This window comes from Anomaloglossus baeobatrachus, chromosome 3, assembly GCF_048569485.1.
Source record: "Anomaloglossus baeobatrachus isolate aAnoBae1 chromosome 3, aAnoBae1.hap1, whole genome shotgun sequence".
Lineage (NCBI taxonomy): Eukaryota > Metazoa > Chordata > Amphibia > Anura > Aromobatidae > Anomaloglossus > Anomaloglossus baeobatrachus.
Genome location: NC_134355.1, coordinates 465879817 through 465906777, shown reverse-complemented (window position 1 = coordinate 465906777; position 26961 = coordinate 465879817). Strand labels below are relative to the sequence as shown.

At 43.2% G+C, this 26961-nt stretch overlaps 1 protein-coding gene across 5 annotated transcripts in view; it reads right to left on the bottom strand.

The window, feature by feature from the left end:
* Positions 1-4207: 4207 nt before the first annotated feature.
* MCF2L2 (MCF.2 cell line derived transforming sequence-like 2) overlaps positions 4208-26961 on the bottom strand; it is a 644468-nt gene continuing 621714 nt past the window's right edge. For all 5 annotated transcript variants that reach the window (XM_075340561.1, XM_075340557.1, XM_075340558.1 and 2 more), the window contains 2 exons: positions 26493-26593; positions 4208-9396 (listed from right to left, as the gene is read on the bottom strand). In XM_075340561.1, coding sequence (XP_075196676.1) covers positions 9299-9396; positions 26493-26593 — 199 coding nt within the window. In that variant the 3' untranslated portion in view covers positions 4208-9298. The remainder of the gene's footprint in view (positions 9397-26492; positions 26594-26961) is intronic.

Genomic DNA, 26961 nt, shown 5'->3' with positions numbered 1-26961 from the left:
TCGATGACGTTTTGTTCTTTTGGCAGGGCACGGCGGAGCATCTTGATGATTTCATTAGGTATCTTAACACCAATAATTTCAACATCAAACTTACCTACAGGCATAGGAGCAGTTGCATTGACTTCCTTGACATCAAAATAGACGTTGGATCAGACCATCTAATACAGACGGATGTCTACCAGAAGGACACCTCGGTCAATGCACTGCTGCATGCGTCTTCAGCCCACACACCAGCTCCCATCCGTGCCATCCCAACTGGCCAGTTTCTAAGAATGAGACGCATCTGCTCGTTCAATGACAGGTTTGAGGCTCAGTCGGCAGATCTCGGGCGCTGCTTCCGGGAGTGAGGCTATAGTGGAAGGATGGTGAAAAAGGGTTATCTCAGGGCTAAGGGAACTCCTAGGGCGCAACTCCTCACCAACAGATCCAAAGAGACATCATCAAATGATTTACCTAGGTTTATCAGTAATATAATCATGAGTGGGGGACCATGAAGGAGATCCTCCACTGACACTGGCCGCTACTTTTATCGGATCTGGTACTCTCGGGGATCCTGACGGATGCCCCACTCATGACGGCAAGATGTGCTTGCAATATAAAGGATATGTTGGTGAGGAGTCACTACATACCAGACATTCAAAACCCTTTCAGTACCTGCAGTCCAACTCTGGGCTGTTTTAAGTGCGGCCACTGTTTGACGTGTAACAACCTTGTTCGCAGCAAGACATTTTTCTCCTCTGACCACAAAAAGACCTTTGATATTCGGAAGTACATATCATGCGGTACGACACATGTTGTGTACTTCGCCACAGGTCCTGCTCCCTGATTTACATGGGGCTGACTTCATGTGAGCTCCGCGTTAGGGTCAGGGAGCACGTGCATGATATTGAGGCAGCTACTACTGTTGAGGACTTAACTCTTTTGAAGACTCTCCCCATCACTTCAAGAGATATCATAATTGTGACTCCACACTTCTTGAGGTGCGGGGGATTGATACGGTCAATTGTGGTTCCAGAGGGGGAAATGTCAAGACAAAAATTAGCCCAGTGTGAGGCCCAATGGATCAATAGTCCTAAGGGACTCAATGAGGTCATTAGTTATGTTTCTTTCCTTTGAGTGGTTTTCTCCGAATCCTCTTTTTATATATATTTTCCCCACTAGTCTCTGATTTATAATAAAAGATTTTTGTTTTTTATCCTTAAAATCTATTATTGTTTCACACCATGTTTGTATATGGTTTGCGCCTTTTTCTTGGCCTATATACCTCATTACTTTTACTAACCGTACAGTATGCCTTGCTCTATCACATTTAGAAACAGGGGGTGTAGATTACGGACGGACTGGGAACCCTTATTTGTTGTCTCAAAATCCTTGGATTTACAAATCATTGATGAAGATATGTATATATATTCTGGAACTTTATAAATGGGATTTATATCAAGTTCATATATGGACTTTGGGACTTACTTTGGCAGAAAATATCATCAACATGAAGAATACTTTTAGCGCTAGATCGATTTCAATGGTAATCGATTGTGGTTCCTGTGTGTTCTTTATTGCAGCCGATTCGGCTCCGCCACAATTAATCATGTGACCGGTCATGTACTTTCTTCTTGTGATGTACCTTTGACTTTCCTGTCTGCCATCCCCTAGTACGCGCGGGGTAGCCAGTCCCTCCCCTCTTTCTGACGCGATCGCCGTCATTAGAGGCGGGGACACGCGCACAGGATAAGGGTGACGCGTCCCTGTTCCTGTGCATGTACCCCATGCCTGACGGCGCTCGTATCGGCAATGGAGGCGGCGATGGCTCTCGCAGAACGTCACAGTGGTGAGCGGTACTCCCGGAAGTCATTGTACAAGCGGGCTTTATAAAAAAGAAACGGCCTTGAATATCTCCACTATTGCCTTCCCTCCCTGATTAAGCTGTATCCACAAGGGTGTTATATTACGGCAAAACGTACGTTGGATGGTTTGGGGGCTTATTTTCATGGGGATCCCCCTTTTTCTGGGACATACAGCGCTTTTGCACAAAGCACTTTCTGGCTTCCAGTGACCATTGTTTATTGTTACATTTGCACTTTATTGACTATACCAGCAACATCTTTAGGACACATCCACTATAGCTTATTTAGTCCTTGCATAATTGCAATTTATGGCAAGATATAACAATTCATGTCTTTTTTGCTGTTGTTAATGTTACACATGATATACTATGCATGATACAACCTATATGAAACATCTATCAATGACTTAGGTTACTTATACCTTATGGCTATTTAGCCATCTTTTTGTCCCATTTCAAGGCTTATTTTCCCCACACTTATGGTGTTTTTAATGGTTTTTTATAATGGCCATTTTTTCTTTTGTGTGTGTTTGTATTTTTGTACATTAATAAACTTTGTTACTTTTTACACAATTAAGTACTCTGGTCCTCCTGTTTTCGATATATGCTATGGAGTAAGTGCTAGGCACGGTTAGACCAAATTGTGGGCTTCCGTGACCTCAATTTGTTTAGTTATAGTTATGAGGTATAATTTTCTGAATCCATGTTAACTAGAGACTGATAGGGAGAAATACTGGAGAGACAAAGGAAGCACAGATTGGTTATTACCCGAGATATTAGCAAAAACTTAATGGAGTAATGGAGTAAGAAGGCTCACCTTTCCTAGTTGTGAAAGTCACAACTAGTGTAAAAGCATGTAACAAGGCTGCTGCAGCTCCCCAAGGGAGTTGATCAGTGCAGATAGATAAAAGGGTTAAAAATATACATGCTGCCCTGGGAATAATTCCAAGTCCAGGCTGATAAGGATCTTGATCTTTATTTGTCAATGTGTTTCAGAGTGTCCTGAAGAAGGAGTGTTATCTCCAAAATTGACAAATAAAGATCATTATAAGCCTGGACTTAGGGGTGCTTCACACATAGCGAGATCGCTACCGAAATCGCTGCTACGGCACGATTTTGGTGACGCAACAGTGACCTCATTAGCGATCTCGCTGTGTGTGACACTGAGCAGCGATCTGGCCCCTGCTGCGAGATCGCTGCTCGTTACACACAGCCCTGGTTCGTTTTCTTCAAAGGCGCTCTCCCGCTGTGACACACAGATCGCTGTGTGTGACAGCGAGAGAGCGACGAAATGAAGCGAGCAGGGAGCAGGAGCCGGCATCTGGCAGCTGCGGTAAGCTGTAACCAGGGTAAACATAGGGTAACCAAGGTGGTTACCCGATATTTACCTTAGTTACCAGCCTCCGCAGCTCTCACGCTGCCTGTGCTGCTGGCTCCGGCTCTCTGCACATGTAGCTGCAGTACACATCGGGTTAATTAACCCGATGTGTACTGTAGCTAGGAGAGCAAGGAGCCAGCGCTAAGCAGTGTGCGCGGCTCCCTGCTCTCGCGGTTATGATCGCTGCTTCGGCTGCTGTGTTTGACAGCTAAGCAGCGATCATAACAGCGACTTACAAGGTTGCTGTTACGTCACAGAAAATGGTGACGTAACAGCGACCTCGTTGTCGCTGTCGCTTAGTGTGAACCAGCCCTTACTCCCACAGCAGAGTGGTTTTTTTTAACCCTTTCATCTACATTAACTGATCAACTAGAGACTGATGAAAGGGAGTTGGACTGTAAAATCAGACTTGACATACCTTGAACATATCTTGACATGAAAATGTAAGCAACAAGATGTATTTATACGGTCACACTAGGAGCAAAATAATCAAGGACAGTCTACAACCTTAAGGTACTGTCACACATAATGAGATCGCTAGCGAGATCGCAGCTGAGTCACCGTTTTGGTGACGCAGTAGCGATCCCGTTAGCGATCTCGTTATGTGTGACACTTACCAGCGATCAGGCCCCTGCTGTGAGATCTCTAGTCGTTGCTGAATGGTCCAGGTCATTTTCTTCAAAGGCGATGTCCTGCTGGGAAGGACACATCGCTGTGTTTGACACTGTGTGACAGGGTCACAGTGACTGCTGAGATCGTTATACAGGTCGCTACTGCGACCTGTATCGTTCCTGCATCGTTGGTAAGGTGTGACTGTGTGACATCTCACCTGCGACCTCCCAGCGACTTACCTGCGATCCCTATCAGGTCGCATCGTTTTCGGGATCGCTGGTAAGTCGTTGTGTGTGACTAGGCCTTTATAGTCTTGGTCAGCTCAAAAAGGAATACAATACGGACACTAAAGAAACAAAAACATATAACAACAGTAATGAAGAATTTATAATTTATTACGTTTAAAAACACATTGCCAGTATATTTACATCATTCAAATAGTACGTAGTTGTAAAAACAATGGGATTATGTATGAAAACTGTTCTAAGTGGGCTGCAGAACAGAAGTTGTGGTTTCTGAGATATTGAAAGGTTGACGTCATCTACAAAGATGAGCTCCTGATAGCTCAGAGGTAACGATGTGTTAAGATATTAGATGCCGATGGCAAGATTTCTTACTTGCCAAAAAACGAACATTGTGCGAACCTTCATACATGACCCCTACATCTGTTTATATTTGTGTAACGAAGACAAATAATAATCATCAAGTAGACAATCTTCTGCACTTAGTAACATTCAAAGACATGTTATAGTCAGAAAAAGAAAAAATAAAATAAGACGTTAAACGCGGTCATGTAGTATATTTAGGTACATCAGTCACTGATATTCTACTTTTGTCCATGAGAGAATACTGTTGAAATCTAATTTTTTGAGTGATTCTGTATATAGTAAAAGCTGCATTTATTTTTGAGATGTTTTCCAGCTCCACAGATATTGTGGTTCTGTTATCAAATTATATTTATTTTTATCAATTATAATATCATAGACCAACTCAAAATCAGTTTATAAATGAATAGATGTTCACAGAATATTGTAAGAAAACAGCCCTTCCATAGTTTGTAATGAGGATCCCACTCGTTATGTCTGCAGCTCATGAGATATGGACGGCTTGAAAAAGCATCGTATACAACGTTGTAGATTCAAGTGACATTTCTTCTGCGGAACACCTCAAAAAAAGAAATCTGAGAAATCAGGCATAACGAGAAAGGTGAATAAAATAGTGTCCGAACATTCATAAAGTATTTCTACATATAAAAAGAGGAATCATAAGTTAATATTATACCATGCTATGATATGTATGGTATCTGCTTGTCCTACAGCAAATGATCAATGCTGTATATTAAGACTGTATGGACAAACTATTGTATGTTCAGTAGTAGAAGAATCCATAATGCAACTCGGCACTTTCTTAAAAACTACAAATGTGTTATTTTATCCTACCAGCTACAACCAATAACATAACATACAGAAAGACATGAACCTGGGGTACATTCATATCTGTGCTTTTCAAACTAACAGTTCCTACACATGGCATGGATTTCCTCAGTTATGACATTTGAGGTTTTTAAGAAAGCGGTGGATTGCATTGTGGATTCTTCTTCCGCAATTTGTGAAATCCCTGCTGGCCTGCAGGTTTCTTGTGCTTCAACAAATTAGGATTTACCGGAGAAATGCTGAAGCACATTTCCAGATAAGAACTTTAAATGCAATCTGCAGTAGGTTTTTGCTACCTCATCTGACAGCAACATAATGTAGGCAAAGAGATTCTAAATCCAATGGTGTATCACATAGATTGCTGGCTGAAGCCATTCTGTAACAATCAAAGTGTCATGACTCACGGCTGTCAGTGTTCTCTAAAGCATGGCCGGGGGGAGGGGCCCTCCTCCGTGCCTCGTTTCCAGGATGACGGCGCCTTTTCTTTGGGGCATTTCTGTTCCTGCGGCGCCAGCTATAATTCTGCTCCGCAGTATTGTGCTGGTCCCTGTAAGTGGTTTGATCCTGTCTCCTGTCCTGACTACGTCCGTCCTCTCTGACACCCATCCTCCCTGCCTCCCGTCCTGACTGTGCCCATCCTCCCTGCCTCCCATCCAGACTGTGCCCATCCTCCCTGCCTGCCATCCTGACTGTGTCCATCTTTCCCCGTCCTCCTGACTGTGACCATCCTCTCTGACATCTGTCCTTCCTCTTCTATTGTTCCTTTCGACCTTGGCTTGATTTAACTTTGTTTCCAGCTCAACCGGTCTTTGACATTTTCTTTCGGTTTCTGACTTAGTTCTCTCTTTTAACTCTGTCTTTGTCTTGCCCCTGGTACCACGTGACTCTCCTGGCTCTGTCAGCGGCCCGTACGACCATCCACTCCTTCCATTAGGGAGACTATTGCCATCTGGTGGAGATTTTCTGCCTAGCACCTTCCTGGTGCTCCAGCTCCCCCTGTTTTGTTACACAAAGACTTTAGGTTCAGGAACACAGCAGAGCTGAGAGAACTGTCCCATCCACACCAGGCTCTCAATAGAGATTGTGCATTGACTGCAAGTTGTCAATCACAGCAGGGGGGCGTGTTGGACTGGCTTGTATGTGAGTTACTAGTCCTGTAATGGTAATCACAGGGTAATAAATTATTTAGTTTACGTAAACAATTGCACACAGACTAATAAGAGAAGACAGCTGCTTTTTGTATTTTAACTCTTCCAGCATGCTGTCCTCAACCTATATAGAAAAACCTGCTGACAGATTTCCTTTAAAAGTCTCACAATTATTTTGTATACTGTATATATTCGATAAGGAGTTTGGTCAGTTTTCCATAGCTTATAATGGCATAAATGGCTGACCAGTGCTATTTATATTGTCAAATCTTTGAAAACCTGGAAGAAATCTTGTGGACAATATGATAAGTCAATGGGGTCTGCTGAGCACTTTATATGACGTGGCAGGTGCACAGATATGGCTTCTTTAAGAATCTGACATGAGTTCTATCTGTATACCTAGTGTAGATACCATCTATATTTTTCTCTTGTTCTGTTTGCAGATATTTTATTGATATAAAAATGTATTTTACTTAAAGTCCATAATAAAATATGATTAAAAAAAAAATTAAAAGCTGCAAATGAGCAGTGATGATTCTGCATCAGAAATCTGCAGTAATTTACCGAACAATAGATGTGGATGATGTTATAAACCCCAATTTACACATATCAGTAAAAAGCCACTCAGAAATACAAGAATGTTGCAGGTTTTTACATCTGTTGCATGCCCATTGTCTTTTGGAATAGCCAAGGGTACTTTACACGTTGCGACATCACTAACTATTTATCGTCGGGGTCACGGTGTTTGTGACGCACATCCGGCGTCCTTAGCGACATCGCAGCGTGTTACACGTACGAGCGACCTTCAACGATCGCAAAAGTGGTAAAAATCGTTGGTTTTGGAGAGGTCGTTCAAACACCAAATATCGTTGTATGTGCAGTGACGAGGTTATTCCTCGTTCCTGCAGCAGCACACATCGCTATGTGTCACATCGCAGGAACGAGGAACATCTTCTTACCTGCGGCCACCGGCAATGAGGAAGGAAGAGGGTGGGCGGGATATTACGTCACGCTCATCTCCGCCCATCCGCTTCTATTGGGCGGCCGTTTAGTGACGTCGCTATGACACCGAACGAACTGCCTCCTTTCTGCTCGCCGGTCACAGCGACGTCGCTAGGCAGGTAAGTATGTGTGACTGTTCCTAGCAATGTTGTGCGCCACGGGCAGCGATGTGCCTGTGACACACAACCGACTGGGGCGGGTACGCTCGCTAGCGATCTCGCTAGCGAGATCGCAGTGTGTAAAGTACCCTATAGATTTCCAAGCCAATTTCACTCTTTCAGTGCAATGGATGCAGTAAAATCCATATGCAACACATGCAGGAACTTTGCAAATCTGCAATGGTAAGTCTGCCACTATAAATGCGATTGTGATTTTTGGTCTGCATTTACATACATGAATATTAGACACATTTTAGATTCTATTTATGATTATGTCTCTAGAAATATTTCACTATTGTCCATAAGAGGTAAGCTCACATTGATACTATTTAGTCTGATCCCATAACAGGGCCCTTAATGATACCAGATAGTCATATGGTGAAAAGTATGTAAGTGAAAATGGAAAAACATTCACAGAATCATAGGCGGATACTCAGGAAAGAATGGGAGCAGCACAGTGGTATAATTTGAGGCTCTTATTACATTAATACAAACCATATTGTAATTAAAGGGAACCTGTTGGCGGATTCATGATGCCTGCATTCCAAATATCTATATGTCACTCTGATATGCTGCAACATTTCAACGATAAACATGTTTGGAAAGCAAGGCCAGGACAAGCCAAGAGGCAGGTCTCTGCTAGCTTCTCCCTGCCCACACAGCAAGACTGACGGATCTCTCCCTGTATATTTGGAAAGATCTGTCAGTCTAGTTGAGCGGACATGGAAAAACCGGCGGAGAACTTCCATCTGGACCAGTCACCTCATCCCTAACCAAGCCCTCAACAATGTTTTTCTCAGAAAGCCCTCAGACACAGATATTTAGACTGCAGGAGCCAGTTTCTGATTTATACTGCCGGTGGTTCAGGCAGAATGAATGAGCCAACAGGTTCCCTTTAAAAGAACATCTGAATCCATATGTAAGAAAATGTATGAAACACAACACACTGAAGAGTGAAGCTTTCGACATTAACGTTGTGAAACAGTTCATGTTTTAAAAATAATTTACCCGTGTAATAATATACAGACAGATGCAGAAAAACGTAGGCTCTACTACGTATGTCAGTAAATAATATGCACGACTGAGCCTGAATAATACACAACTGGACGCATCAAGTAAAACCAATCAGTCATATAAAATAAGCCATTAGGAAGTGAACATTTCGATGTGCAAGTTGGAAAATGCCCGTTAATCTACATTCAGTCCCGTTGTAAGGTGATAAAGTGTTTCTGGAAAGAGCAGATCCTCAAAAACCGTGACACAGAGAAAAGTTAAGCCCCATAGACTATACCCCGGCCCAAATACACTCAAGATGCAATACATTTCTGACTCCTGATCAGTGGAGCTGCACAGATTTAGTATTTGCAGACATTTTTCAAAGGTGCTTCTAGTTATTCCTGTGGTAAAGCTTTGATCTGTGCCTTTGGGTAATGAAGTCAATAATCACAATATATAAATACTATAGTCTGCCAATGCAGGAGCCAAGAAGCTGTGCAGAGCTACGTGCATAGTTCATGTTTCTCTCTGCTGTAGACCTAATGTAGGCCACTGTAGAAAATAAAGTACAGCATTTTGTAGGGATGAACAGCTCTGAAGATCGTCTCACAGTTATTCAGCAACTTGAACCAGAAGCCATTTATCGGTAGATCCACGAAGGGAGAGGCAACTTGTGTTGCGTTGTAGCTCACTGGAGGATTACTGGATGGACGCCAGCTCAACTAAGTTCAACTTACAGCTTTCTGCTCCGCAACCAGACTTCTTTTATGTTCATTCTGCTTCTCTTTCATATCGGTGGATGTCATCTGACTCATGTCACTGTAAGCTAAGAAGATACAATAATAAAGCTGTATATTAGTTGTGACGGCAAAATATATGATCCTTCCACAGGTAAATAAAGTATAGCTGACAATTAGTATTTTTTTGGTCAAATTACATAGATTACAAAGTTACAAAATTTCCAAAGTAAAATTAGAGTAGGTTTGGATAAAAGTGGACATGGAGGAGCAAGAAGAAAAAAGAATCTGAGTGCACCTTGTGAATGTCAGGCTTTCTGAAATCCATGCACATTTTGAGGAAACAACGCCATTCTGATGTATGGTACAGAGTTTTTCTTACATTTATGCTAAATATCTGCTATTGGTGAAAAAGCCCTTAGTAGTGTTCACGCTTTAATATATTTGGCGAAATCCTCGCCAACTTCTCGAACCATTTATATACAGTGACCTGTCAATGATGCAGAGTTAGGTGGGGATACGCCGGAGGTGACCTGTCGCTAGTCTTCTCAGACACTTCCTTCATGGCCCCCTTGAATGCTGCAGCATTTCAGATTGAAACACAGATAGAGTTGAAACCAGAAGTTTACATAAACTATCTAAACTGACGTGAAATGAGAATACACCTTTCTCGTTTTAGGTCAATTAGGAACCAAAATTATTTTTATTTGCCAAATGCCAGAATAATGAGAGAGAGAATGTCTTAAAGGGAACCTGTCACCAATTTTTCGGCCTATAAGCTGTGACCACCACCAGTGGGCTCTTATATACAGCATTCTAACATGCTGTATATAAGAGCCCAGGCTGCTGTGTAGAATGTAAAAAACACTTTAACACTCACCTAACGGTCATGCTGCGGTGGATTCTAGTCAGATGGGCATCTCCGTTGTCCGGTGACGGCGCCTCCTCTTTCAACCATCTTCGCCCTCCTTCTGAAGTCTGTGTGCATGATGCATCCTACGTCATACACACTTGCTGGTCCCGCGCAAGTCCACTATACTCCTTTGATCTGCTCTGCTCAGGGCAGATCAAAGTGCACCTGCGCAGGACCTCAATGCCGGCCTGTGTGGATGACTTAGGACGTGCCAGGCACCCCGGCTACAGAAGAAGGAAGACAAAGATGGTTGAAAGAGGCGGCGCCGGCACCAGACAACGGAGACGCCATTTGACTAAAATTCACCGCAGCGCGACTGTTAGGTAAGTATTATAAAGTGTTTTGTATGTTCTATACAGCGGCCTGGGCTCTTATATACAGCATGTTAGAATGTTGTATATAAGAGCCCACTGGTGGTGGACGCATCTTATAGGACGAAAAACTGGTGACAGGTTCTCTTTAAGGCATTTTTATTAATTTCTGCAGTCAAAAGTTTACATAGACTTCTATGCCGTTAAACAATATGGGATACCTGGGAGTACTTATCCCTTCTGATTTGACTAAACTGTTTGCTTTCATTTTTCAGGCTCTCCTAGATAGGACACTCAAAGACCTTAAGCAATAACTTGAAGTTATCCTGGTTTTGTGGGATGAATACGATTAAAATGGATATTTTGCCCCATTTTTTATGCATCTTCCAAACCATCCCTTTCTCCCCTCCAAACAGCTTCATACTGCATTGACTCAGTTTGTATGGGGTGGGGTTAGACCAAGAATTGTCCTGCGCATTTTAAGCCTTCCAAAATCTATGGGTGGAGCAGGCTTCCCTAATTTTAAAATTTGCATGGGAACTGGGAGAGGTAATCTCCTCAGTCGACTGTTCGAAAGGTTTCCTCTTTACTCATAAGCTAGCTGTTGCTTGCTCCGCACAGAAGAATTCCAAAATCTTGGCGAGATGGTATCATCATTACCCATCAAAGCTACATGCTATTTTTCCCGCAGTTTCAGACATATGCTGGCGTTGTAATCTTGAAAAGGGTACCATGTTGCATATCTGGTGGGAATGCAATAAGATTAAACCATTCTTAGTGTTTGTGAATTATCGGTTAATTACTGGAAAGAATTCTGAGGACTGCCCTCCTCTCCATTTTGCCTCATTCACTAAAATTTCACAAGCGGGACATACTCTGCTTCTGCCTGACAGCTGCACACTCCGTGATTCCCAGATACTAGAAATAAACTCAGATCTATTCTATTAATGAGTGGTACTCCGAAATGGTCAATATTTGCAGGATGGAGGAGCTTTCTGCTGAATTCTCCTGACTCAACGACAATTTCATCAGATTATGGAGTGAATGGATATTATTTCATGATTCCCCGAATCATCATAACATTTTTCAATAGATTGTAGGACCTAGTGGGGCAGGCCTGGGCTGGTGCTGTGGCTTCTTTGGCTTAATGTGAAAAAGATGTCTTTACCCTGTCCCTCATTTTTCCCTCCCTCCCTTCCCCATCTAATGCCCCCCCGCCACACACCCTTTTCTGTTTTTTTTTCCTTCTCTTTTCTTCAGATACATTGCTCGTTTCTTATTATTGGGTTACCCCAATATGTGATCTCCTTTGTTAATCTTGTTATAATTAATTGTATTTGTTTCTCTGTCAAAGTGTCACTTTCATAATTGGCTGTGAACCAAATGTATTGCTACAACTCATTCTTTATTGTTCTTATGAAAGTTTCAATAAAAATGGATTGAATATAAACAATATGAGACAGCCATTATGATGATGTCATGTCTTTGGAAGCTTTTGATTTATTGGCGACATTTGAGTTAATCAGAGACTCCCCTGTGGATGTATTTTAATGCACAACTGAAACACACTGCTTCTTTGTGTAGCATCATGGAAAAGTGAAAAGAAATCAGTCAAGATCCCAGGAAGAGAATTGTGGACTTGCACAAGTCTGGTTCATCCTTGAGTGCAATTTTCACATACCCGAAGGGGCCTCGTTTATCTGTACAAACAATGTACAAACAATTATAGGCAAGTACAAACAAGATGAGAATGTCCAGCCATCATACCGCTCAGGAAGGAGACGGGTTTTGTGTACCAGAGATGAATGTGCTTTGGTCAGACATGTGCAAATCAACCCAAGAACAAAAGTAAAAGACCTTGTGAATAGTGATGGGCGATCCCCCCGATGTTCGGGATCGGAAGCCTCGCTCGAATGTTTTGTAAACATCGAGATCGGGATCGAGATAATGTGAACATATAGTTATAGGATTGGGCGGGGGGGCCAGTAAAATAAAGAATATAGTTAATAATAAATATTGTCTTATACTTACAGGTCCCGTGACACGCCCTGCAGACTCTGTCTCCCGGCCGCTTCTGCTTCCGCGTCTGATCATTGCTGTGCCGCCTGGTAACTACCACTGCCTAAAGGACCTTCCATGACGTCATAGCCATGTGACCAGTCTGGTGTAAATGTTGTACAAAGATTGGCTTACAGACTGGTCACATGGCTATGATGTCATCAAAGGTCCTGTTAACTGCACTTTGACTGTCACTGTGCGAGTGTCGCATCGCATCAGCCGGGACGGCACACACTCTCCCAACAGCAGCAGGTTAGCTGCATGTAGTTCCATGCAGCTGAGGTGCTGCTGTCCTGAGAGCGTCAAGCCGTGCGGGGTGATGCAATGCGAGATTCAAGTTGAATCATACCCTCATTGTCAGCCTGCTTCTCGCTCTGTACAGAGCAATGAAGCAGAGCTGACATGGCTCTCCCTGCTTCTCACTTTGTAGAGACGCTGTCTATTCAGAGTGATGATACAGATCTGACAATGCTCTACCTGTGAACTACGTTGGGCTAAGGATTTTTTTATGATAAATATGGAGTCTCTAAATGTTTTTTTTTTATATTTGTTTTATTTGTCTAATTTGGCATGACACCATGAATTTCGGGCTTACTACCATCTGAGAATACAAAGCTGATATTAACCCCTCTATAATACAGTGTGCCACCACCATCAGGGCCACTGAATGAGCCGGGTAAGCACCTGGAAATGGTGCTAAGAAAAAATGTGCCATTTCCAGGGGCGTCTGCGGGCTGCCAAGAATCTGCAGGGGCGGGAACCCATGATTTTTTTTTAAAATTAGTTTTTAAATAATAAAAAAAAATTAATGGGCTTCCTGTATTTTGATTGCCAGCCAAGGTAAAGCCAGGCAGATAGGGGCGGCAGCCCGCATAAAAAATACTGCAGAGCGCTACGTCATTTTTTTTAATGATTTCTTTTTATACATCTGTATATTGTGTACATACTGCATATATATATATATATATATATATATATATATATATACACAGTACCGACTAAAAGTTTGGACACACCTTCTCATTCGAAGAGTTTTCTTTATTTTCATGACTCTGAAAATTGTAGATTCACATTGAATAATAATAATAATAATAATAATCTTTATTTCTATAGCGCCAACATATTCCGTAGCGCTTTACAATTCAGGAGGATCATATACAAACAAGTAACAGTTATAGAAATACAATATTTAGAGGGGAAAAAAAAAATAGTGTATACAAAATACAAAAAAATACAACCCTGCTCGTGAGAGCTTACAATCTACAATGAGATGGGGGGAGAGGCAAGGTTCAAGTGCTTATTTACAATGACAATCCAACCATCTCACGGAAATGGGGCTGGATAATGGTTTCCTGGACCAGTGGGCCCGAGAGCCTTGAGATGCCTTTGGGTGCCATGGAGTTTGATGTGGAGCTATGTTGTGAGAGGTTGTAGAGGGACTATGTGAATCGAATCTGATTAGGGAGTGTGATAGGCCGCCCTAAAAAGATGCGTCTTTAGGGTGCATCTGAAGCTGAGTAAGTTGTGATTTGTCCTAACTTCTTGGGGTAGAGCGTTCCAGAGGGTTGGTGCAGCTCGGAAGAAGTCTTGGATCCGGGAGTGGGAGGTTCGAATTAGTGTGGATGTTAGTCGAAAGTCGCTTGCAGAGCGTAGAGAACGGGTGGACTGATAGACAGAGAGGAGGGTGGAGATGTAGGGGGGTGCTGCACTGTGGAGAGCTTTGTGGGCGAGAACAAGCAGTTTGAATTGGATCCTATGATATATGGGCAGCCAGTGCAATGACTGGCACAGAGCAGAGGCTTCCGAGTAGCGGTTAGCCAGATAGGTGACCCTGGCTGCTGCATTAAGGATTGACTGTAGAGGAGAGAGTCTAGTTAGGGGGAGACCAATTAATAGAGAGTTACAGTAGTCCAAGCGAGAGTGGATCAGGGCCACGGTGAGGGTTTTTGTCGTTTCCATTGTGAGAAAGGGGCGGATTCTAGAGATGTTCTTGAGGTGCAAGCGGCAGGTGCGGGCAAGAGATTGTATGTGGGAGGTGAAGGAGAGATCAGTGTCAAGTATAACCCCCAGGCAGCGGGCTTGCGGCCTAGGACTTATCGTTGTGCCACACACAGAGAGGGAGATGTCAGGTTGAGGAAAGTTGGAAGATGGAGGGAAAAGAAGAAGTTCAGTTTTGGAAAGGTTAAGTTTCAGATAGAGAGCAGACATGACATTGCAAACTGCAGTCAGGCAGTCACTGCTGTTCTGTAGTACAGCGGGGGTGAGCTCAGGGGAGGAGGTGTATAGCTGTGTGTCATCAGCATAAAGATGGTACTGAAAGCCAAATCTGCTGATGGTCTGACCAATTGGGGCAGTGTAGAGGCAGAAAAGAAGAGGGCCAAGGACTGAACCTTGAGGGACCCCAACAGTGAGAGGAAGAGGAGAAGATGTGGAGCCAGCAAATGATACGCTGAATGAGCGGCCAGAAAGATAGGAAGAGAACCAGGAGAGCACAGTGTCCTTTAGGCCGATAGAGTGGAGCATAGAGAGAAGGAGATGGTGGTCAACAGTGTCAAAGGCAGCAGAAAGGTCAAGAAGAATAAGCAGAGAGTGGTCACCATTACGTTTTGCTGTCAATAGGTCATTGGTCACTTTGACAAGGGCAGTTTCTGTTGAGTGTAAAGGGCGGAAGCCAGACTGTAAAGGATCTAGAAGAGAGTGAGAGGAGAGGTAGCGGGTGAGGCGAGAGTAGACCAGGCGCTCCAAGAGTTTAGAGATGAAGGAGAGATTGGAGACTGGTCTGTAGTTGCTTGTGCAGGACGGATCGAGAGAAGGTTTTTTTAATAATGGAGTAATGATAGAGTGTTTGAGGGAGGAGGGGAAGATACCCGAAGAGAGAGAGAGATTGAAGATTTTAGTTAGGTGAGTGGCGACAACCGGAGAGAGGGACTGGAGTAGAGGTGTGGGGAAGGGATCAGTAGGGCAAGTTGTAGGACGAGAGGAGGATAGGAGCCTGGAGACTTCCTCCTCTGTGACTGGGTCAAATGTGGAAAGTGAGCTGGATGGGATATGGGGAGGGATGGGATTCACAGGGCTTGGTGGCTGGGAGCTGATCTCTTGGCGGATGTTTTTAATTTTCTCTGTGAAATACGAGGCCAGGTCATCAGCATGAAGGGCTGTGACAGGGGTCTGTACTTTGGGACTGAGGAGGGAGTGAAAGGTGTCAAAGAGTTTTTTTGGATTGTTGGCAAGTGAGGAAACAAGGTTGGTGAAGTAGGTCTGTTTGGCAAGGTGAAGGGAATAGTTATAGGTCCTTAACATGAACTTGTAGTGGATGAAGTTTTCTGGTGTGCGGGTTTTCCTCCATAGGCGTTCGGCGCTCCTGGAGCATCGCTGGAGAAATCGAGTTTGTGATGTGAGCCAGGGCTGTTTTACTCTGTGTTTGGTCTTTCTGAGGGTGAGGGGCGCTACTTGGTCTAGCGTAGTCCTGAGTGTGTCATTGTAGTGCTTTACAGCCAGATCAGGACAGGAAAGTGAGGATATAGGGGACAGTGATGCGTGTAAAGAGTCTGAAAGTGTCTGAGAATCGATGGCCTGTAGGTTTCTGAATGTGTGATTGGTGGGAGTGTGCTGGGGCGGACGAGGGTTTGTGAGCTTGAAGGAGAGGATGTTGTGGTCAGAGAGGGGAAGAGGTGAGTTGTCAAAGTCAGAGATTGAGCAGAGGCGGATAAAGACCAGGTCAAGGGTGTTACCATCTTCATGTGTCTCAGAGGATGAGAGTTGTGAGAGGCCAAGGGAGGTTGGTGAGAGATAGAAGCTGGGATGCAGAAGGGGAGGAGGGGCTGTTCATGGGGATGTTAAAGTCTCCTAGGATCAGAGTTGGTAACTCTGAGGACATGAAGTGCGGCAGCCAGGCTGAAAAGTGGTCAAGGAACTGGGTGGGTGAGCCTGGTGGACGGTATATGACAGCTACTCTGAGGGGAAGGGGGTGGAAGAGCCTGATGGTGTGGACCTCAAAGGATGGGAATGAGAGTGATGGAGCTGGGGGGATGACCTGGAAAGTGCACTGTGGGGACAGTAGTAAGCCTACTCCACCACCATGTCTGTTTCCAGGTCTTGGTGAATGGGAAAAGTGTAAACCACCATGAGAGATGGCAGCAGGGGAAGTAGTGTCAGAATCCTGAATCCAGGTTTCAGTTAGGCCTAGTAAGTTAAGAGAGTTATTGAGAAAGAGGTTGTGGATGTAAGGAAGCTTGTTACATACAGACCGTGGATTCCAGAGAGCACAATTAAAAGAGGGAAGTGAGGGTGTACAGGGAATGTTAATAATATTGTCAGGGTTTCTATGGGAGGTGGGGGAGGGGGTAAAGTTAGCCTGGGGTGGACCGGGATTAGGAGAGATATCACCTGAAAGAAGTAGGAGTAGAAGGAGAAAGGTCAGATGGTTTTTGGACTTGTGGCATGGCTTTTTTTGGAAGTCCCTGGAGCTTGATTGAATCAGATTATTAAGATAGGTGAAAAGAGCCTGGGAGCTGTACATAGGAGAGGGGAGGAGAGAGGGGCTGATGTGGATGAGTGGTGATGGAGCGGGGACAGGGCGGTGAAAGTGTACAGAAAAAGCACATAGGATGATAGAGAGTGAAATAATAGTTAAGGTTAACACAGATGGTGTCAAAGAGTAATTTACCTGCAGACTCGTGCCCTGACTAACTGCCATTGAGGTAACTGCCCAGCACTTCGCAATGATGGCACTTAGCAAGAGATGGCATGCATGCAACACCCCGCATGCATGCACCCCTTAAGAAAGACACAAATATATAGGGCTGACTAGAGGGGTAGGTGAGTGGGATTATGGGAGCTCAGCTTGTTAAGGGAAATCAACAAATGCTGATCACACCAGGGGATGATTAAGGAATCAAAGGGAACAGGACATTTGACACCCACCCGGACTTCCAGTCTACACAGATTTACACCATCCACCATCAGGTAACATTTACAAAGAGGAATATACAGTCATACATCAGTGAGTATTACATAGATTATGAAAATGACAGAGCATACATCACAGGAAGCAGAGTTATATACCAGAACACATATTCAGCCAATGCAGTGAGGAACAGACAATTCACTTGACAGGAAGCAGAGTTATATACCAGAACACATATTCAGCCAATGAAGGCATCAAAACTATGAATTAACACATGTGGAATGAAATACTTAACAAAAAAGTGTAAAGTGTGAAACAACTGATAATATGTCTTATATTCTAGGTTCTTCAAAGTAGCCACCTTTTACTTTGATTACTGCTTTGCACACTCTCGGCATTCTCTTGATGAAATTCAAGAGGTAGTCACCGGAAATGGTCTTCCAACAGTCTTGAAGGAGTTCCCAGAGATGACTGCCACTTGTTGGCCCTTTTGCCTTCACTCTGCGGTCCAGCTCACCCAAAACCATCTCAATTGGGTTCAGGTCTGGTGACTGTGGAGGCCAGGTTATTTGGTGAAGCACCCCATCACTCTCCTTCTTAGTCAAATAGCCCTTACATAGCCTGAGGTGCATTTGGTGTCATTGTCCTGTTGAGAAATAAATGATGGACCAACTAAACGCAAACCAGATGGAATAGAATGCCGCTGCAAGATGCTGTGGTAGCCATGCTGGTTCAGTATGCCTTCAATTTTGAAAAAATCCCCAACAGTGTCACCAGCAAAGCACCCCCACACCATCACACCTCCTCCTCCATGCTTCACGGTGGGAACCAGGCATGTAGAGTCCATCCGTTCACCTTTTCTGCATCGCACAAAGACACGGTGGTTGAATCCAAAGATCTCAAGTTTGGACTCATCAGACCAAAGCACAGATTTTCACTGGTCTAATGTCCATTCCTTGGGTTCTTTTGCCCAAGCAAGTCTCTTCTGCTTGTTGCCTGTCCTTAGCAGTGGTTTCCTAGCAGCTCTTTTACCATGAAAGCCTGCTGCACAAAGTCTCCTCTTAACAGTTGTTCTAGAGATGTGTCTGCTGCTAGAACTCTGTGTGGCGTTGACCTGGTCTCTAATCTGAGCTGCTGTTAACCTGCAATTTCTGAGGCTGGTGACTCGGATAAACGTATCCTCCGCAGCAGAAGTTGCTCTTGGTCTTCCTTTCCTGGGGCAGTCCTCATGTGAGCCAGTTTCTTTGTAGCGTTTGATGGTTTTTGCCACTGCACTTGGGGACACTTTCAAAGTTTTCGCAATTTTTCGTACTAACTGACCTTCATTTTTTAAAGTAATGATGGCCATTCGTTTTACTTTACTTAGCTGCTTTTTTCTTGCCATAATACAAATTCTAACAGTCTATTCAGTAGGACTATCAGCTGTGTATCCACCAGACATCTGCACAACACAACTGATGGTCCCAACCCCATTTATAAGGCAAGAAATCCCACTTTTTAAACCTGACAGGGCACGCCTGTGAAGTGAAAACCATTTCCGGTGACTACCTCTTGAAGCTCATCAAGAGAATGCCAAGAGTTGGCAAAGCAGTAATCAAAGCAAAAGGTGGCTACTTTGAAGTACCTAGAATATAAGACATATTTTCAATTGTTTCACACTTTTTTGTTAAGTATTTCATTCCACATGTGTTAATTCAAAGTTTTGATGCCTCCAGTGTGAATCTACAATTTTCAGACTCATGAAAATAAAGAAAACTCTTTGAATGAGAAAGTGTGTCCAAACTTTTGGCCTATACTGCGCATACACACACACACACACACACACACACACACACACACACACACACACACACATATATACAGTTAGGTCCAGAAATATTTGGACAGTGACACAAGTTTTGTTATTTTAGCTGTTTACAAAAACATGTTCAGAAATACAATTATATATATAATATGGGCTGAAAGTGCACACTCCCAGCTGCAATATGAGAGTTTTCACATCCAAATCGGAGAAAGGGTTTAGGAATCATAGCTCTGTAATGCATAGCCTCCTCTTTTTCAAAAGTAATTGGACAAGGGACTCTAAGGGCTGCAATTAACTCTGAAGGCGTCTCCCTCGTTAACCTGTAATCAATGAAGTAGTTAAAAGGTCTGGGGTTGATTACAGGTGCGTGGTTTTGCATTTGGAAGCTGTTGCTGTGACCAGACAACATGCGGTCTAAGGAACTCTCAATTGAGGTGAAGCAGAACATCCTGAGGCTGAAAAAAAAGAAAAAATCCATCAGAGAGATAGCAGACATGCTTGGAGTAGCAAAATCAACAGTCGGGTACATTCTGAGAAAAAAGGAATTGACTGGTGAGCTTGGGAACTCAAAAAGGCCTGGGCGTCCACGGATGACAAAAGTGGTGGATGATTGCTGCATACTTTCTTTGGTGAAGAAGAACCCGTTCACAACATCAACTGAAGTCCAGAACACTCTCAGTGAAGTAGGTGTATCTGTCTCTAAGTCAACAGTAAAGAGAAGACTCCATCAAAGTAAATACAAAGGGTTCACATCTAGATGCAAACCATTCATCAATTCCAAAAATAGACAGGCCAGATTTAAATTTGCTGAAAAACACCTCATGAAGCCAGCTCAGTTCTGGAAAAGTATTCTATGGACAGATGAGACAAAGATCAACCTGTACCAGAATGATGGGAAGAAAAAAGTTTGGAGAAGAAAGGGAATGGCACATGATCCAAGGCACACCACATCCTCTGTAAAACATGGTAGAGGCAACGTGATGGCATGGGCATGCATGGCTTTCAATGGCACTGGGTCACTTGTGTTTATTGATGACATAACAGCAGACAAGAGTAGCCGGATGAATTCTGAAGTGTACCGGGATATACTTTCAGCCCAGATTCAGCCAAATGCCGCAAAGTTGATCGGACGGTGCTTCATAGTACAGATGGACAATGACCGCAAGCATACAGCCAAAGCTACCCAGGAGTTCATGAGTGCAAAAAAGTGGAACATTCTGCAATGGCCAAGTCAATCACCAGATCTTAACCCAATTGAGCATGCATTTCACTTGCTCAAATCCAGACTTAAGACGGAAAGACCCACAAACAAGCAAGACCTGAAGGCTGCGGCTGTAAAGGCCTGGCAAAGCATTAAGAAGGAGGAAACCCAGCGTTTGGTGATGTCCATGGGTTCCAGACTTAAGGCAGTGATTGCCTCCAAAGGATTCGCAACAAAATATTGAAAATAAAAATATTTTGTTTGGGTTTGGTTTGTTTGTCCAATTACTTTTGACCTCCTAAAATGTGGAGTGTTTGTAAAGAAATGTGTACAATTCCTACAATTTCTATCAGATATTTTTGTTCAAACCTTCAAATTAAACGTTACAATCTGCACTTGAATTCTGTTGTAGAGATTTCATTTCAAATCCAATATGGTGGCATGCAGAGCCCAACTCGCAAAAATTGTGTCACTGTCCAAATATTTCTGGACCTAACTGTATATATATATATATATATATATATATATATATATATATATATATATATATATACATACATACAGCTCTGGCAAAAATTAGGAGACCACTGCAAAATTGTCAGGTTTTTCTGATTTTTCTCTTTGTAGGTATATTTTTGAGTAAACTGTAAACTGTTCTTTTTTTGTATAAACTACTGACAACATGTCTCCGAATTTCCAAGCAAAAAAATTTGTATTTATTTTCTCAAAATAGTAGTTTATAGAATAAAACAATAATTTACAATTTACTCAAAAATATACAGTACCTATAAAGAGAAATATCAGAAAAACTTACAGACACATATAATATATATATATATATATATATATATATATATATATAATATATTCTTGTATAAAAATAAATCATTAAAAAAAAAAGGATATAGCGCTTCGTGCTATTTTTTATTCTTAGCGCAGATAAAGCGGACGGCTATGGGCTGCCACTCCCATGTTCCTGACTTTACCTTGGCTGGCAATCAAAATACAGGAAGCCTATTATTTTTTTGTACTTATTTTAAAATATAATTAAAAGTAAAATGCATGGGCTCCTGCTGTATTTTGATCGCCAGTCAGGTAAAACCAGGCAGCTGGGAGCTGGAATTCTCAGCATGGTAAGGCCCAAGCGTAGCGTTCTGGGCCCCCCATGCTAAAAATCGCAGCCGCCCCTGGAAATGGCACATTGTTTCTTAACACCATTTCCAAGCGCTTTGCCCGGCTCGTTCAGCGGCCCTGATGGCGGTGGCGCGCTGGGTAATAAAGGGGTTAATACCAGCTTTGTATTCTCAGCTTGTACTAAGCCCGAAATTCATGGTGTCATGCCAAATTAGACATGGCCACCATGAATTTCTAAATCCTTAGTCCGACATAGTCCACAGGTAGACCATTGTCAGCTCTGCTTCATCACTCTGTACAGACAGTGTCTATAAAGAGTGAGAAGCAGGCTGACACTGAGGCCGGAGTTCCACTTACATATGAATCGTGCAGTGTCGCTTCGGCATCACCTGGCATGGACTGACACTCTCCGGACACGAGTGCTTCAGCTGCATGGAAATATATGCAGCCGACCGCTCCTGTCAGGACAGTGTGCGGCCATACCGGGTGATGCGATGCAAGACTCGCACTTAACAGCCGAAGATTGTCCAGTGACGAGCAATGCAATGCATACCCCCGGAAGTTCACAGGACCTGCCATGACGTCATAGCCATGTGACCAGTCTAACCCGATGTCTGTACAACATTCACACCAGACTGGTCACATGGCTATGACGTCATGGAAGGTCCTTTAGGCAGTGTTGCTTACCGGGGGGGCACTGTAATGATTGGACGCGGAAGCAGAAGCGGCCGGGAAGCAGAGTCTTCAGGACGCGTCGCGGGACCTGTAAGTATGATCGTAATGTTTTTTAATAATGTGCTTTTTTTTTACAGACCCTGAACCCGAACTGTAACATGAGCTTGCCAGGAAATCTCGTGTTCGGGATCGTGTACACGATCACTATATGGTCAGTACGAACCCCAAACTTTATAGGATAATAACGCTGACACTTGGCTCTTTTCCTCAGAACCTAGCTTTCCCATACTCTGAAATCCCTCTTTCCATTAGCACCCAGCTTTCCTATGTTCTGATATCCATCTTGTCCACAGCACCCTGATTTCCCATGCTTTGCTATACATCTTTCCCTTAGCACCCAGCTTCCTTATACTCTGCTGTACATCATTTCCATAGCACGCAGCTTTCCCATGTTCTGATATCCAGTGGGCCCCCCCACCACCCTTGGCAATCTTCAGTTCACAGAGAACTTACCTTTCCCCACTAGAAGACGCATTCTCGCCACCTCCGCTGCTCTGCATTGCTTGCAGCAGTGTGAGGAGGTCGCAGTGATGGCTTCATCAAGCTGCTGCACGCCGGTCCACGGGATGACACGCTGGTATTTAGTTCTGCTCCTCTGAATGTGCGTCCTCTGACACACATTCAGCTGAAGCAGGGGCTCAGATCCGCGGGCCCCCTGAACCCCGGTCACGACTGCGACCCCTGCGACCGCAATTGTTCTGCCTTTGCTTTTTAGATAGTGCATATAAACTTCTGGTTTCAACTGTACATGCAGTAAGGGAACTTGTCCCTGATTCATGAGCCTGTGATTCGATAGCATGAATAACCTGTCAGGTTCCCTTACAAAAATGTAGACCCCTGTGTTTGAGTATCACTCAGTATAGTAAAACAGGTCACAGCACTTATACTATACTTTATTTTCTCAGAACGGCTGGAACACAGTTAACCTAAACTTGTAGGTGTCACAGTGGTTACAAATATCTTAGTTTCACGATTCAAAGAACCGAGAAATATAATATTTTCCTCTGGAAAAAGGAAATAACAAGTGTTAGATGTGGAAACCAAAGAAAAAAAATTAATATGCTAATATCTCAAACCTCATTTGAACATTCAGGTTATTGAAGTAGCATTTTATACAGTGCAGTAAAGATGAGAATGTAGTAATATATACATTATATACATTGCGCATATTATATATGTGTATTGAGTAAACATTAAGTAGGGCCATTTACTATACTCTGGCGAGTATTTTACATCCTTATTTGTAAAGCTTTAATCAGGAGTGGAACAAAGATTTTTTCTGAAACATTTTTGCTACTTTTATATATAGAACTGACTCATGCTACATTGTGGAACTGGTCTTACAACCGATTAAGGCAAGGTTCACACAGTTCAGGTTTTGATAAAAGATGAGTGAATCCAAACTGGAAAGTTTGGGGATCATACCAGACAACTAGTGTCCTGATCTGCATCCAGTCAACAAGCTTTTCGGCATGGGGAAGATGCCTGTACCAGTACTGCTGTGAACAAAATAAATAAATTTAAAAAAAAAGAGGGGTCTTCCCTACTTTTGATAACCAGCACAGGTAAAGCAAACAGCTGTGGGCTGCAGCCCTTAGTTGTCTACTTTACCTTGGTAGGTTATAAAAAATAGAAAGGATCCCACACCATTTTTTTTATAATTTCTTTAAAGACTTTTAAAAACAATATGGAATTCCCCCTATTTTTGATAACCATCGAAGGTAAAGCAGACAGCTGGGGGCTCATTTTATCAGGCTCCAAAGGCCCATGGTTATCTGGCCCTTCCCAGCCTAAAAATAGCAGCCTACAGCCTCCACAGAAGTGGCGCAACTGCTGGTTCGGTGGCAATTGGGGTAATAATTTTGGGGTTGATGTAAGCTGTGAATTGACAGCTGGCATCAAGCCCAGGGTTTAGTAATGGAGAGGCATTTATTAGACACCCCTATTACTAACCCAGTAAGTGTACAGTTAAAGGGAATCTGTAACCAGGTTTTGCCACCTAATCTGACAGCAGTATAATGTAGAGACAGAGATCTTGATTCCAGTGATGTGTCACTTACTGGGTTGCTTTGTTTAGTTTTGATAAAATCACTGATTGATCAGCAGAAATTATCATTAGAGGACTACATGGCCTGCTGCCAGGTAGTCCAGCATATTCATGAGTGTAGAGTGCAGCAGAGAAAACATTGATTTTATCAACATGAGAGTAAACCGCTCAGAAACATAATGAAGCTCCTTAGGATTCAATGGACGTCGGGGACATTACTCCATTGAATGACATCGGAACTTCGAGTATTTTTTTTAAATGAATAAATTGGTGAATGAGGGTGTGTGCGGAGATTTATTCACCATTGGATTACATCGGAACTTGAGGGATTTTTTTTATTAAGAAATTCATGAATGGAGGAGTATGAGGGAGTCTATTCAAATAAACTATTTATTTTCCAGTTTCTGTGTGTTTTTTAACTGTACACTTAGTAATAGGGATGTCTAATACATGTTTATCCATTACTAACCCCTGGGATTGATGCCAGCAGTCAATTCATAGCTGCAATCAACCACAAAAATACATCGTACTGTGTAAATGCTAGATGATACGATGAACGAGCGCAAAAACGTCGTTATCGTATCATCGTTGCATTAACCGACATTTCCATAATGCCGGTGCCGCGACAGGTACGATGTTGTTCCTCGTTCCTGCGGCAGCACACATCGCTGTGTATGAAGCCGCAGGAGCGAGGAACATCTCCTTACCTGCCGGCGGCGGCTATGCGGAAGGGCGGAGGTGGGCGGGATATTTACATCCTGCTCATCTCCGCCCCTCCGCCGCTATTGGCCGCCTGCCGTGTGACGTCGCTATGACGCCGCACGACCCGCCCCCTTAGGAAGGAGGCGGGTCGCCGGCCAGAGTGACGGTCGCAGGGCAGGTGAGTGCATGTGAAGCTGGCGTAGCGATAATGTTCGCTACGCCAGCTATCACACGATATCGTACCTGCGACGGGGGCGGGGACTATCGCGTGCGACATCGCAGCATCGGCTTGCGATGTCGCAACGTGCAAAACCCGCCTGACTGTGGCCAGATTTCAATCAGCAAATTACAAAAATGGACAAAGCAGTTTTCCTTCATTCTTTCTTGCAAAACTGTTCAAGCTATTCCAAGGTGTGTGTGGGCCACGAGTAAACAGATACTTTTAATGTTAACCACAAATTCTCAATGTCTTGGGTTCTGCACTCTGTTTTTGCTACTTCACGAATCAGGGCATCTATTGATATTTCTAAGAAATTTCTGTGGAGCTTTGACTACATGTTTGAAAATAAATTTTGCTGAAAAGGGATGTCCTTACATTGCATGCACTATGCACTCTGAGGATTTCCAGGAGCCGATGGTCATGTCACCGCAAATATGAGATATGCATACTTTCAGCCATATTCTGACTAGATGGATGCAAGCTTATTGAGCAAGGCCAGAAATAGTCTAGTCGTAATGTGGCCTGATGTATGCATATCGCATACTTGTAGTCAGATGACCACCTGCTCTCAGTGACAGGACCTAAGAATCTCCCCAGCACGCAGTACGTGCGATGTGAGGATACACAAGTCTGCAGTCACGTATTGAGCTGCAGAGTTCTAGTTGAAGACTAGACAACACCTTTAATGGATTTTTCTCTCTGGGCAAACTTCCAGCAAGCAGTGGAGCTTGCCGAGCACTAACGGCATGATATGAAGCAAACACACTGTCATGATTCAGCTCTGCAGGCCAGTTTAAGTAGTTCTCACATGTTGGCAAGTATGCGGTTTGCATACTTACAGTCACATGCTGACTAGATTTTCATCCTTTTCCCTCAATATTTGCATACATGCCATCACTTGCTAACGTGATTCCTACCTGCTTCATTCAACAGAACACTGAGAGCTACAGATGAGAATACATATGAAAATAGCATATTGTGGCCACCTGACCATTCACTTGAGCTGGGAATACAGGGGAATCGTGACAGTGTATGCATTGCACACTATCACAATTCGGTAATCTGCAGTCACATAGAGTGATGGCAAAAAATGTGTCTAGACCCTGGAAAACCCCTTTAAGTAAAGTTGCGAGCAGAAATGTAGCTACCATTACCTGCACTGTTATCTTTCAGACAGTTATTGGCAGATGTTTGTGATGTTAATATACTGGAAGGTACCCAGGCCTTTCTTTTTGAAATAAGTTCTTTAATTAACCTAAAAGTAAAACAAAAATAAATTGCAACATTACAATACATTCATCATCATTATTCTATAGAGATGTTAAAGCAAATGTTCCTTTTTAATGTTCACACAGAATAAATCTAAACGTTAATTACATTTGCAAATACCTTGCATTACTTATCTGTTACAACCCATAATGTACATATATATATATGTAAATTCAGAAGGAGACAGAATCAGGCGGCGCTCAGCGGCATCCAGATGAAGAATTTATTCAAAATTCATACCAGGGGATACAGGTTGTGGGGGAGGGTGAGGACAAAGTCACAACGCCAGATGATGGCGAGCCGTTTCGCACCTTTGTGCTTCCACATTTTCCATTTTCTCTGGATTAGCGGTGC